A 14697-nucleotide genomic window follows, 5' to 3' on the forward strand; every position below is an offset into this window, starting at 1 on the left:
TACATTCAACACCTGAAAGTTCAAGCGAGTAATACTTGTGCTGCATTTGTCTTCTAAAACCGGCCCACCGAACTCAGACATGGACTAAATATGCAGGATCTTTTCCGTGCACAAGTGGTCTTGTGCGTGCATGTGCACACAACGGGGGATAACTGGGCACTAGCAGATCTGCGCACAAGTTGTCCTGCGAGATCAGAATAATCTCCACCCTCAACTCGCACGAAACACGAGAAAAAAAAGCATGAAGCCCCCGAAAACGGAGTATGGCAACCTACATGGCGGGGGAAAACTCATACACATGAAAACCCACTCGTGCGAGTGTACGTGGAAGTTTCCGCCTTGGAACGCAAACGAAAAAGTATTTGTCTTCGCGTTTGAAAACGTATTTGCTTGGTCTGTGATGATGGCCAAGTAATTTCCCTTACCACGAAGAGTAACAGTTTGCTTTTAAAGTGTTATTCTAATGAAGCTCCAAAGGCGCCAGTCATAACAAAAATAACTGACTTGTAATTAGTGCTGCTTTGAACAGGTTTGTTTGTTTGTTTGTTTGCTTAACGCCCAGCCGACCACGAAGGGCCATATCAGGGCGGTGCTGCTTTGACATATAACGTGCGCCACACACAAGACAGAAGTCGCAGCACAGGCTTCATGTCTCACCCAGTCACATTATTCTGACACCGGACCAACCAGTCCTAGCACTAACTCCATAATGCCAGACGCCAGGCGGAGCAGCCACTAGATTGCCAATTTTAAAGTCTTAGGTATGACCCGGCCGGGGTTCGAACCCACGACCTCCCGATCACGTTGCGGACGCCTTACCCAGGCCAACCGTGCCGGTCTTTTGAACAGGTAATAATCAACTGAGAGTACTCGCGTCGTCTGCATGCACCCATATCATATAAGCTGAATGTTGCGATCATAACACTTGAGCAAAACAAAGTGCATCTTTGTAGCAATTACATTATCGAAATATTACGATCGTTAAATAGCACTTGAGTAGGATCACAGCGCTTCCCATGAAAGCTCATAGCTTTTATCGAATTAAGCTTCGCGTGATCACAACACAACGTTTTCCGGATATGCACGTTTTATTTTTATGTGGTGCTTGACTTTCAAAGCGAAGTTGACATTTCATCAAATTTTCCTCATATGCAGCAGAATCCAGAGCTTTTGCCTGCGAAATATATCAAACAACGCTGAAAGAAAATCGAAGCCGCCTTTAACCCAATCAGCATTGTTAAAGGCACAGCTTTTCCCCTGAAAATAGCTCGGCTCACCATCTCGGATCTTGCCAGGCTTTTACATAGGATTAGCCCATCCCTCCATTTAGACTTATACCAAATATCAACACCCTGACTGCTTCAAGTGCAGAGTTGGACTATTGGTGAATTTTCATAAATAGACATAAGTGCCTTAAAAGAAATTAATTAATTCATAAATAGACATAAGTGCCTTAAAAGAAATTAATTAATTCAAAAATTCCCACTCTGCACAGGAAGCAGTCAGAGTTGAAATGTTTGGTATATATATATATATATATATATATATACTAGATGATTACCCGCTTCGCCGGGTACCGGCTTCGCCGGGAAGAAGTAGAGCCGAATACCAGGCTGCGCCTGGGACTTCGCCGGCGCACGAAGGAAAGGAGATAAACGCGCAAAACACTGGAGACCTTCTAAAAATAGTAACGTGCAGTGACCTTCTAAAAATAGTAACGTAGTAACGGGAATATGGATTGACGCCACACAGAGGAAGGGAGATAATCGCGGCTGAAAACACTGGAGAAGATAAGGAAGAGTTACTGGTAGTGGATCCCGACAAAAAACAATTCGGTTCAGCGCGCACAGCGCTGCGCGCTGAGAGCACGTGTTGAAATATCTCATCGATGAGGTTGTGTCCGGGGTGTAGCTGAATACGGTGTCCAAATTTGAAAAAGATCCACCGAGAACTTTGGCCGTGCATCGCGAACAGACAGACAGACAGACAGACAGACAGACAGACACTAGTCGTATATATATATAGATAGATATATTGCGTGTCAAAGGGGGGGGGGTGACTAAATGCCATGTAAAGGCGTGGACACAGATACCTTAGATAGTGAGCAATTTTTCTTTCTATAATGACGTTTGTCTCGGTGACTTTGGCATCATAAGCAGTGGAAAAACAGGTCCCTGCCAGGCTTGCTTGACATGACCTCATTTACATGATATACACACGTGTGATTTGAACGATTATTATCTCACGGGTGTCTCTCTCACGTATGTAGGATAAGGCGAAATTACTACATTTAGTCAAGCTGTCGAACTCAGTCACGGGATGAAACTGAACGCACTGTATTTTTTCACAATGACCGGGTGTCACATCTGGGGAAAAATGACAATACTTGCAAAGAGTGATTTGAAAAACATCAAACTTACTCGCTTATGAGGTTACACGGCTCCATATAAAATAGAGTAAAAGTTGGCAACCTTACTGAATCCGTGGAACCAACAAACACATGAGAGCACAGCCCGTATCCACCACAAAGACATTAGAACTGAGAGCTACAGAATCCTCGCTCAACTGTCCGCCATCTCTGCAAAGTGTTTTAACTTTCTGAGCGTGTTTGTAATCCAAACATATCATATCTATATGTTTTTGGAATCAGGAACCGACAAGGAATACGATGAAATTGTTTTTAAATCGATTTCGAAAATTTTATTTTAATAATGATTTTTATATTTGTAATTTTCAGAGCTTGTTTTTAATCTGAATATAACATATGTTTATGTTTTTGGAATCAGAAAATGATAAAGAATAAGATGAACGTAATTTTAGATCGTTTTATAAAAAAATAATTTTAATTACAATATTCAGATATTTAATGACCAAAGTCATTCATTAATTTGTAAGCCTCCAAGCTGAAATGTCGAAGATTGCTTGGCCAAAATTTCAATCCATTTGATTGAAAAATGAGGGTGTGACAGTGCCGCCTCAACTTTTACAAAATGCCGGATATGACGTCATCAAAGACATTTATCATAAAAATGAAAAACACGTCTGAGGATATCATACCCAGGAACTCTCATGTCAAATTTCATAAAGATCGGTCCAGTAGTTTACTCTGAATCGCTCTACACACAGAGACAGACACACACACACACACACACACACACACACACACACACACACACACACACACACACACACACACACACACACACACACACACACACCACGACCCTCGTCTCGATTCCCCCTCTATGTTAAAACATTTAGTCAAAACTTGACTAAATGTAAAAAGAGATAAAGCGCCAAACAAAATCAAAGTTATATCTGCAAACTCAATTTTCCGCCAGTCATTTAGAGCATGGAGGTGGTGCAAATTCGTGAGGAAGAGAAAAGTGGTTTCCGTGCGAAAGAGCAAACGTCCCGTGATCTAGCAACCGCCTGTCTGTCAAAATGGCCCCCAAGACGGTGACGCCTCGGGAATGGTTACGTGACCCGTTTCTTGGGGAATAAGTCGACATTTCGCCTGCGCTTCACGTCACGTGATAATCTTTTCATCACGCCGCGGGATCTCGCGAGACTTGGAAAATTAACGCGGAGCCAATAAAGTTACGTGCAGCCGAGAAAGGTTTTGATAGTGTCGTGTCTTTTAAGTGCGTTTTTTCTCCAACGTTTTATTTTTATTTGAAAATAATGATGTTTTGTGTTGTGGTCCCTCTTTGTTTTTGTCACACACGCATGCTCACAAACGCTCGCACACACACGCATAGGCACAATTGTGCAAGTACACAAACAAACACACACACACACACTTACACGTACGTACACACACACACACATTCACACACACACACACACACACACACACACACACACACACACACACACACACACACACACACACTGCTACACAGTTTTCAAGCTGTGCCAACCCATTAATAAATAACGTTTTGTTTTTGTGAATTATGGACAGAACAAAAGTACCTTGAATCACCACACTGTCAACACAGATTTCATGTTTATCACTGTACTTTTGCTTTTCACATCCTTCACTTCCTTTCTTTTGCTAGATCATCAAATTTGGTTCAAGATCAATGAACGTAACACGCACCGCCGCCCCCCCCCCCCCCCCCCCTTCAACCCACCACCGCCCCCGCCCCCTGGGGGGATTCGTGCTATTCGTCGTTTTGTCATTTTTTGTCACTCCATTCACAACTTCCTGTTTTCCTTTTCAGTTCTCCTGTATCAGGCTGATGTTTTGTTCTCGTGAATTCCTGCCTTTCTGATTCATTCACATTGTTGTTTTTTCTCCCTGCGCTGCCAAGACATTTCTGATGTTAGTGCTCCACCTTGTTTTAATTATAAGTTGGCTGGAATCTTCCCTGGTCTCTCTGGGTTTGCCTTTGTTTTCTTTTGCTCCTGCTTTTTTGATTCCGTCGTTTTCTTTTCTTTTCCATTTCCACTTGATTTTCCAGAGGAGTTTTCTCGTGTTTTATCTCAGCTCTTTGTGGATTTAGATGTGCCTTCGTCTGTCTGTCTTTTCGTTGTGCGTCTTTCTTTCTGACGGTCTTTCTACTTTGTCTGTGTGTCCTTTTGTTTCAGTTTGTTTACGTCTCTTTGTTTCGAGGTCAGTGTCACTGTCTGTCTTGTGTCGTCATGGTTTGCCTATCAAAAATCAGGGTATAATGAATTTAACAACGGCTTTTTTGTTTAGCTTAAAATTGAACGAATTTCAAGTCTGGTTTATATCTATTCCAGACAGATAGAAAGTTGTTCTAGGAATTGATTTTCTGCATGTGAAATGCTACATTAGACAGTCCAAGATTTTCTGAATTAGTTGCCTGCTGTGTACTCTACTCAGAGCAGTGAAGGCGTGATTTCTTCTGTCGCTGTTTAATGTGCCAGACAGTGTTCTCAATCAGTCGCCTGATGCGGTTCCAATTGAGCATTCCAAAGTTCTCCGGGCGTAGCCGATGGTACAGCTTTTCAATTAAATGGTGTAGACAATTATGTTATTTCTGTCTCTCGTGGTGTCAGAAAAATTCTTCATTATCCCCAAAGCACTGTTTTGAGCTCATTGTTTCTCAAACAATGGTGAAAAGATCGGTGACTGCTGAACACAAATCTATAAATGGAGGAATGGCAGTTTCTCTTTTTGGCTTAAGCATATTTGTGTAGACAAAACAACAAATAAACTAACGAAGAAGTTAAGACCCACCCCCCGCGGCCGGGTTAGGGGGAATAATTTACCCGATGCTCCCCAGCATGTCGTAAGAGGCGACTAACGGATTCTGTTTCTCTTTTTACCCTTGTTAAGTGTTTCTTGTATAGAATATAGTCAATTTTTGTAAAGATTTTAGTCAAGCAGTATGTAAGAAATGTTAAGTCCTTTGTACTGGAAACTTGCATTCTCCCAGTAAGGTACTACGTTGCAAGCCCCTGGAGCAAATTTTTGATTAGTGCTTTTGTGAACAAGAAACAATTGACAAGTGGCTCTATCCCATCTCCCCCCTTACCCCGTCGCGATATAACCTTCGTGGTTAAAAACGACGTTAAACACCAAATAAAGAAAGAAACAAAGTTAAGACCCCCCTGGGTTCCTGTTATTTCTTCAGTTCTTTTGCTTTGGCTTTTCATGTGTGCCCACATTCTCAAAACAAAAAACAACTGCGCCCTCGCGGAACCCTCTCGGGAGCAAATGAATTGTCTGCCCACCGCTAGAGGGAAACATCCTCTCTTTTATCTCCGTATTTTCGGATCGAGGCCTCATCGACTCTTAGACTTTCCATCCCTTCTTCTGATCTTCACTGAAGATCTGCATGCTCACCCTTGACTAGGGAAAGGAATTGCCCTTTACCTTATTTTTTTGTGGTGACGTCAAACTTAGAGTCTTCTTATCGCACGTTCAATGCTGAAGGCTGTCTGAGCCAAAAAGAGACAGAGTCGTTTCGATTTTTGGCGCTTGTGGGCTACCATCACTCGATGCTCAGTCGGGCTTTTGAGTGGCAGTGTTGCTTTTCGTTGATTGAATCGATGGTAGGCGAGTTTTTCCAAAAGCGGGCTGAGTTTTGAGAAGAGTGTCTGCGGGTACGGAACGCGTCTTTGCGCCCCTAGATCGATGGTGATGTGGTGGGTCTACCCTAAGTGGCTCTCGTTATTTAGACGCCCTTTTATTTGTCCAGAGTAATTAGCTCAGCGTTAACTCCCCTCTCGTCCTAAATCCTGTCATTTGCAAATAGACTGCTCTTGATTAGCTGAGAGAAATTGATAACAGCACTCGGAAAGACGGGCGAGTCAATAAAGTGCGTTTCCTGTCGTTAGCAGGACGGGCTTGTCGATGTTTGTCGTGTAAAACTTCATTGGCCTATTTAATTTCCGTTTAAAGATGGTGTTGCTCTCGACTTACTTTCTGTCTTTTTTTCTTTCTTTTTTTTTCTTCTTTTTTCTTTCTTTCTTTCTTTCGTTCTGTCATTTTAAGATTTTTTTAAAGTCGTTTAAATATGTGGTTGCTCTCGACTTTCTTTCTTTCTTTCGTTCTGTAATTTTTATTTTATTTTTTTTAAGTCGTTTAAAGTTGTTGCTCTCGACTTTCCTTTTTTGTTTAATTCTATCTTTCTGTAATTTTCTACGACAGGCATCCACACTTCGAGCAACATGCTATTTACCACAATTCTTCTTCTCCTACTTTCTACATCAAAAGGCTCAGTCCGTCCCGTAAAAGAGTTGTGCACACTGGCCCAGGTATGCCCTGGCTTTTACGTTGGATAAGAACATCCCTCCGCTTGCACACACACCAAACATCATCTGCCTGGCTGCTTCCTTTGAAAAGTTGGAATTAGAAATAAAAATAATTCTTAAAAGCAATTCATGGACTGTGTGCCTTTCACGACCATTCAGAACATGATGTTACTCCTCCTTCATCGTTCACTCTTGATCTTGTTCTATTTCCTCTTCTTTCATTAGGTGATAAAATCGGAAAATTGTAATTAAATTTTTTTTTAACATAAGTGAAGAGGTTGTTGCTGTCGACTTTTTTTTTCTTTCTTTCTTTCTTTCTTTCTTTCTTTCTTTCTTTCTTTCTTTCTTTCTTTCTTTCTTTCTGTCTTTCTGTCATCCAAAAGCACATAAGTGTTTTTCTGTCTGTCTACTTCAAAGACAAGTGGGTCGACGAACTGTTCATGTAACGTTTTGTTTTGTCAATAAATAAACGTTCCAATTACCCACCATTTTTGTTTTTTGATTCTTCATCATCTCCTTCTTCATTACGTTTTCTTGTCAGTCTTCTTCCTTCGTTCCATTCCATGCCCCCACTGTGCTAAAAGTAGGGCGATGGCAAAGAAGTCACTGCCACAAGCAACCCTTTTGACACCAAGTCCGTGTATTCTACATGCACATGATTATCTTACATCAATCTTGACACTCCAATCCTTCTAATTTACATAACTTAACCCAGCCCCGGATATAAAAAAAATACCACCATTTTGTTCTTTACCGCTAACACGCCCTCCCTGAATAAGACAAATGTCTTGAGTAAGACGAAGTGACTTCATGTTCATGAATGTCTTTTATATAGAATCTCCTTGGGATGGAAGCTATTTGAGAGAAACGTTTGTTATATGTTTTGAGCATGACATACATGGCCTGGTATTTATTATCCGTGAGAAGGGGGAGGAAAGAAAAGAGGGAAATTTGCTGAGAAAGACTTTTTTTAAATTTTTTTAATTGTTTTAAATCGTGTGTTTCTTTTGTGTTTTGGTATTTTTTTTGGGGGGGGGTGGTGGCATCTTCTTACGATGGAACCTACTTGTCAGAAAAATGGGTTACATACTTTGATCTAGACATGTGGCTCGGTATTTATCAACTGCCGGTGTGCAGAGGAGTCGGTGAGGGTGGGGCAAGGAGAAGATAACGAGTTTTGAAGACTTTCTGGCACTTTGTTTTTATGGAACCAATTGAGGAAAAAAGGTTTATCTCTGTTGAGTATGATCTATGCATGGCCCTCTATTTTATTGGCTCACGCAAGTGTAGCCTATGCGATGATAAACTTTGTCTGTCTGTGCGTGCGTGCGTGCGTGCGTGTGTGTGTGATAGAAACTTTAACATTTCCGAGTCTATGGATAAAGCTCGCATAAGAAGATTACGTCTCGGTCGAAAGTGTTTGACGTGTGTGATAGAAAATATTTGAAGACGTCACATTATGACGCAAAGGAATTACTGAAAGTCTCGGTCATTGTTATTGTGAGCGGGCCGAGACTAGTTGGCAGATCCAGGGTCTCGCTTTCTTGCACAGTTTCACCTATGCTTACTGTGTGTGTGTGTGTGTGTGTGTGTGTGTATGTGTGACGGAGTGATTGAGTTTGTGTTACTGTTTGTCGATTTCTTACGTGAGCCTTGAAGGCTTCGCCTCTTGTTATATGTGTGTCTACAGAGAAAAAGAGGGAGAGCATGGAGACGATAGGGGTGAGGGGGGGGTGGGAGCTGAGTAAGGCTTCGTGGATATCTTTATAAGCATCATCCTACGGTGGAACCTATTTGAGAGACAAATTGGTTATGTGCTTTGAGCATGACCTATTGTCCTGTCTCTTACTATCTGCCGGTCTACATACGTCTAACGATGGTAGCTCTTTGAGTGAAAATTGGTTATTTGCGTTAAGCATGACCTATGTATGGCTTGGTATTTATTTTCTACTGGTTACATGGGAGGAGGGGGGGGGGCAGTTAGGAAAGGGGTAGTTTCGCTGAGTAAGACCCCCATAGACGGCTTTTTGGTGACTTTTTACGACAGAACCTACTTCAGGAAAAAATGTGGTTACATGCCTTGTCGATGACCTATGGCATGGTATTTCTCATCTGCCGGTCTGCTGAGGAGGGGAGGGGAAAAGGAGGGAAAGGGGAACTGTCCGTGTGTCTATGGTGGTATGATAGTGCTAGTGGGCCATGGGCCGATTGCTTGTCAATAAAATTCTCCTTCAGGGGAAGGGAGCATAGTGATTTACCGAGGCTAGGCTTGCAATGTCATCAGCGTATTTTGGATGAGACTCTGACTTGGTTATCAACTGTGGCAGAGGCTAGATTCTCTTTCTGAGCGCCTGTCTGTCCTTCTTTCTTTTTCTCCTCTGACTCCTCTGTCCTTCTGTGCCCGTGATTGTGTTTCTCTCTGTATGCACGTCTGTCTGATCGGACACTCTCCCTAATCTTCTTCAACTTCTTGGTTTTAATGATTCCCTCAAGTATTCGTACTCGTGCCTAGCGTGACTGTTATTTGTATTTGTGCACGTGAATACCGTATTGTCAGGTTAATGTAGGCTGCACATCTATGCATTTCTTTATATGAATGACTGTCCGTGTTTGTACAATTTGGTTTGTTTGTTTTTAGCTTAGGGATTGTGTTCCTGCCTGCTTTCCTTCTGTTTATACTTCTAATGCCAAACAAAACTATATGTTGGTTTAGAGTAACATGACCAAAAAAGATAGGGTCGGGTTTTTGTTAGTCTCGGTATGGTTCGCAAAATGTGCCAGAGGTTGTTTTTTGGGGGATTTTCTTTTTTGAGGAATGAAAAAAAAATTGTAGGGTCGGCGGGAAAAAATAGGGTCGGTCGGGTTACCCTAAACCCACATATGTTTTTGTTTGGCCTAAACATTTGCTGATGCCAAATTATGTCAAAAGAAGATTCATTCAGACACGACGCCTATACCGGCCTGGGACCGGTTTCCTGGACCCGCGGTGTGGTCACACTGACGATCCGACAGGTACGCTTCACCAACCGACTGCGGTTGTCCGGGGGAGGGGGGGGGGGCAGCACTGTAATTGGGCAACTTCCTGTCCGAAGAGGCACAATCGGCCGACTAAACACCTATTCATAAAAACCGATTTTGTCGGATTACTGCAATTCCCTCGTTCAACTTCATGCAGTTGACCGACTGTGTTGCGGGCCCATGAAACTGGCCCCTGATTTCGTCGGATTACTGTATTGCACTCGTTCAACTGCATGCAGTTACTGTGTTGCTGCCCATGAAACCGGCCCCTGATTTCGTCAGATTACTGTATTTCACTCGTTCAACTGCATGCAGTTACTGTGTTGCTGCCCATGAAACCTGCCCCTGATTTCGTCAGATTACTGTATTTCACTCGTTCAACTGCATGCAGTTACTGTGTTGCTGCCCATGAAACCGGCCCCTGATTTCGTCAGATTACTGTATTTCACTCGTTCAACTGCATGCAGTTACTGTGTTGCAGCCCATGAAACCGGCCCCTGATTTCGTCAGATTACTGTATTTCACTCGTTCAACTGCATGCAGTTACTGTGTTGCTGCCCATGAAACCGGCCCCTGATTTCGTCAGATTACTGTATTTCACTCGTTCAACTGCATGCAGTTACTGTGTTGCTGCCCATGAAACCGGCCCCTGATTTCGTCAGATTACTGTATTTCACTCGTTCAACTGCATGCAGTTACTGTGTTGCTGCCCATGAAACCGGCCCCTGATTTCGTCAGATTACTGTATTTCACTCGTTCAACTGCATGCAGTTACTGTGTTGCTGCCCATGAAACCGGCCCCTGATTTCGTCAGATTACTGTATTTCACTCGTTCAACTGCATGCAGTTACTGTGTTGCTGCCCATGAAACCGGCCCCTGATTTCGTCAGATTACTGTATTTCACTCGTTCAACTGCATGCAGTTACTGTGTTGCTGCCCATGAAACCTGCCCCTGATTTCGTCGGATTACTGTATTGCACTCGTTCAACTGCAGTTACCCGACTGCTTTTTTGGCCTATGAAACCGGCCCAAGTCTCTTTTATATCGCTCGCAATATGACTTACCTTTATGCACCTTCCTTTGTCTCTTGTCACAGCACTTACATTTCATTCTAATCTCATCCCACAGGTGTCTCAAGAGTCCAACTACGATGCTTACATCATCGTGTTTTCTGTGACGGACCGGTCATCGTTTGACGTGGCAGCCTTCTTGATGCGTCATCTGCGTGTGGAGGTGGGCACTGACCGCGCCATCATCCTGGTCGCCAACAAAGTGGACCTGGTCAGGCAGAGACGCGTCACCAACAGTGGTCAGTACCAGTGAGATTTTCTCTCTCTTTTTTTTAATTTTTTTTTTTTTGGGGGGGGAGGGTTGCCTTTTCTTGGGAAATGAGATGGGGTGGACGGTTGGCTCTCGTTGGTTTGTTAGTTGTCCTTACTTTCTTGATTTCTTGCTTTTTGTTTTCCTGGTTGTTGTTGTTGTTGTTGTTGTTGTTGTTGTTGTTGTTGTTGTTGTTGTTGTTGTTGTTGTTGTTGTAGAAGTTGTTGTTGTTGTTGTTGTTCGTTTAGTTGATTTCTGGGGTGCTTCTCCCCTCTTATTCTTCATTCGTTTTTCCCTTTTCTTTTTCTCCATATTATTATTTTCTCTCTGTAACTTTCGATTGGTCTTCAGATACGTCGGTTCGTAAAAGCAAATTAAGTAGAGTCCGTTTTGCTGTTTTCCCCCAAAAAAAGTTTGCCCAAATGAACCATATCTGCGCGTTAGATCATTAGGTGGCCCAAAAGTGACACAGTGGCCTGATTCCGTGAACCTTGAAAGCCTGGTAGATATGTTGATGAAAGATTCTTTTGAATCGTGTCTTTTTCAAAGCTGATATTCTCGCAGCAGTTCAAAGAACTCAACATGGATTCGCCATAGCCAGCGCATCTGGAAACATCTTTTATTTGAACTACACATGTAGTGCATAATTCCATTGTACACACAATCGAGAAATACAAAAAAAAAGCTCCGTGCTTGATACGCAAACTGTTGATATTTGTGTCTGTTTTCACCGCGCAGCTGGTGTTGTCGTTTGCAGCAAAACAAAATGCTCCACACAAGAAAACAGAAGGATAAAACAAGAATGCCAAGTGTGCAAGTTTGACCCATTTAGCAAACAATTAATCAAACGTCCTATTATCACATCGAATTTATTTCCGGTCTCGGTCAGAGTTTTGTGTTTGCAGAATTTGCTTTTCAGTTCCGTGCAACAGGATAAACACTGAAAAGGACAACCAAGCTCACTGCAAACGGACCTCATTCAGCATTCCCCTCATTCAACAGAAATCACAAGAACATTTTCTCCGGGCCTTTGTTTGTCAAAGTGCAGCTGGTATCGATTCCAAGCGAATTTGCTCGTCAGCCTTCAAGAATAGCAGGAAAACAATTTGAAGCTAGCAGCAAGTAAACGGTTAGAGTTTCTATTTTGAGCAAGCTGGCATTTGTGGAAAAAAATCGACGAAAAACAGAATTCGAGGGGAGAGTTCGAGTGAAAGGTGCACGTCTTTTAGCCTGGGGTTCAGATGCTTCTTTGATGTCAGGAGTTATTAGGGAGAGGACGTGCAGTATTGTCATGATGGAAGAATTGTCCTTGTGTGAGTGTGTGTGTGTGTGTGTGTGTGTGTGTGTGTGTGTGTGTGTGTGTGTGAGTGTGTGTGTGTGTGTGTGTGTGTGTGTGTGTGTGTGTGTGGTTTTGTGTGTGTGTGTGTGAGTTTGTGTGTGTGTGGTGTGTGTGTGTGTGTGTGTGTGTGTGTGTGTGTGTGTGTGTGTGTGTGTGTGTGTAGTATGGAAGTAGTATAATCGGTGTCATTGTAGTTGTCAACATCATCATCATCATCATCATCATCATCATCATCATCATCATCATCATCATCATCATCATCATGACAGTTTGAATCCACGTAATACTCATTGTAACACAGACATCATCATTATAGTCATCATCATTGCAGTTATCAGCAGCACAGTGATTGTAATAGTCCCATAGCAAAATATCAAACTCTCTAGAAAATAAAATTAAGGCCAAGATTTCGGGGCGGGGCGGGTGTGTGTAGCGTGGTGGAGGGAAGTAGTGAGAACTGTGGTGGCATCAGGACTATTTGCATTCCTCTGCGGTTCGGACAAATTAAATTTATCAGTCGTTTGATCAAAGCTCCATCGATGCTAGACCTTGACCTGGGCAGCAGATTCATGTTATAATATCAGTCCCCGTTTCGATCACAGCCCAGTCTCTTTTATCACGGTACGTTCACCTTTGTTTAACAGAAAGCCAATTTCCGTGAGTTTAAATAGAAAAGCAATTTGACATTTTGTTTTGAATAACAAGTCGTGGCCTTGAAGAATCGCAGAGAAATGTAACTTTATCGGTCTCTAATTGCAGAAAGCTAAAGTTCTGTCTTTGCGGAGTTGAAATTAAACAGACAGACAATGGGAAACTGAACAGCTGCTGTCTCAGCATGTTTGTCATTGCTGGCGAAATTGAATTGTGTGTGTGGTGTGTATGTGTGTGGTGTGTATGTGTGTGGTGTGTGTGTGTGGTGTGTGTGTGTGTATGTGTGTGAGTGTGTGTGTGTGTGTGTGGTGTGTGTGTGTGTGGTGTGTGTGTGTGTGTGGTGTGTGTGTGTGTGTATGTGTGTGTGTGGTGTGTGTGTGTGTGAGTGTTTGTGTGTGTGTGTGTGTGTGATAGTATTAGTGTGTGTGTGTGTCTGTGTGTTGTGTGTGTGCACCTGTGTGTGTGTATGTGTGTTTGTGTGTATGTGTGTATGTGTGTTTGTGTGTATGTGTGTGTTTGTGTGTGTGTGTGTGTGTGTGTGTGTGTAGTATGAAAGTAGTATAATCGGTGTCATTGTAGTTGTCATCATCATCATCATCATCATCATCATCATCATCATCATTACCATTGTGATCACAGTTTGAATCCACGTGAGACCCACTGTAACACAGACTTCATCATTATAGTCATCATCACCGTAGGTAATCATAGTCACAGCGACTGTCATACTCACATAGAAAAATGTCAACGGTCGAAAATATAATAAAGGCCAAGGTTTGCGGACAGGGGCGGAGCGGGGCTGGTGGGGGGCAGGGGGTGGAGGGGGGTGGAGGTGGGGGGGGGGGGGGTGGAGGGGAGGTGGAGGGGAGTAGTGAGAACTGTGTTGGCATCAGGCTAGTTGCATTCCTCTGCGGTTCGGTAAAACAAATTAAATGTATCAGTCGTTTGATCAAACTCGCTCAATGCTAGACCTTGACCTCGGCAGCGGATTCATGTTACTATATCGGTCCCCGTTTCGATCACAGCCCAGTCTCTTTTATCACGGTACGTTCACCTTTGTTTAATAGAAAGCCAATTTCCGTGAGTTTAAATAGAAAAGCAATTTGACATTTTGTTTTGAATAACAAGTCGTGGCCTTGAAGAATCGCAGAGAAATGTAACCTTATCGGTCTCTAATTGCAGAAAGCTAAAGTTCTGTCTTTACGGAGTTGAAATTAAACAGACAATGGGAAACTGAACAGCTGCTGTCTTCATGTTTGTCATTGCTGGCGAAATTGAATTGTGTGTGTGGTGTGTGGTGCGTGTGTATGTGTGTGTGTATGTGTGTGGTGTGTGGTGCGTGTGTATGTGTGTGTATGTGTGTGGTGTGTGGTGCGTGTGTCTGTGTGTGTGTGGTGTGTGTGTGGTGTGTATGTGTGTGTGTATGTGTGTGGTGTGTGGTGCGTGTGTATGTGTGTGTGTGTGTGTGCACACGCTGGTCCGTCGAGACGTTCTTTCTTCCTATCCTCCCCTCTCTCTCTCTCTCCCCCTCTCTCTCTCTCTCTCTCTCTCTCTCTCTCTCTCTCTCTCAGTCTCTCTCTCTCTTTCTCTCTCTTTCTCTCTCTCTCTCTCTCTCTCTCTCTCTCTCTCTCTCTCTCTC

The 14697-nt window shown here is 42.9% G+C and overlaps 1 protein-coding gene across 1 annotated transcript in view; it reads left to right on the plus strand.

Annotated features, from left to right (window-relative positions):
• LOC138963792 (GTP-binding protein RAD-like) overlaps window positions 1–11057 on the plus strand; it is a gene marked incomplete at its 3' end in the record, with an annotated part of 33117 nt that extends 22060 nt beyond the window's left edge. Inside the window, 1 exon segment of the mRNA XM_070335649.1 lies at window positions 10877–11057. Within this exon segment, the coding sequence (XP_070191750.1) occupies window positions 10877–11057 (181 nt within the window).
• Window positions 11058–14697: the final 3640 nt, after the last annotated feature.

The sequence above is a fragment of the Littorina saxatilis genome, linkage group LG1 (assembly GCF_037325665.1).
Source record: "Littorina saxatilis isolate snail1 linkage group LG1, US_GU_Lsax_2.0, whole genome shotgun sequence".
Lineage (NCBI taxonomy): Eukaryota > Metazoa > Mollusca > Gastropoda > Littorinimorpha > Littorinidae > Littorina > Littorina saxatilis.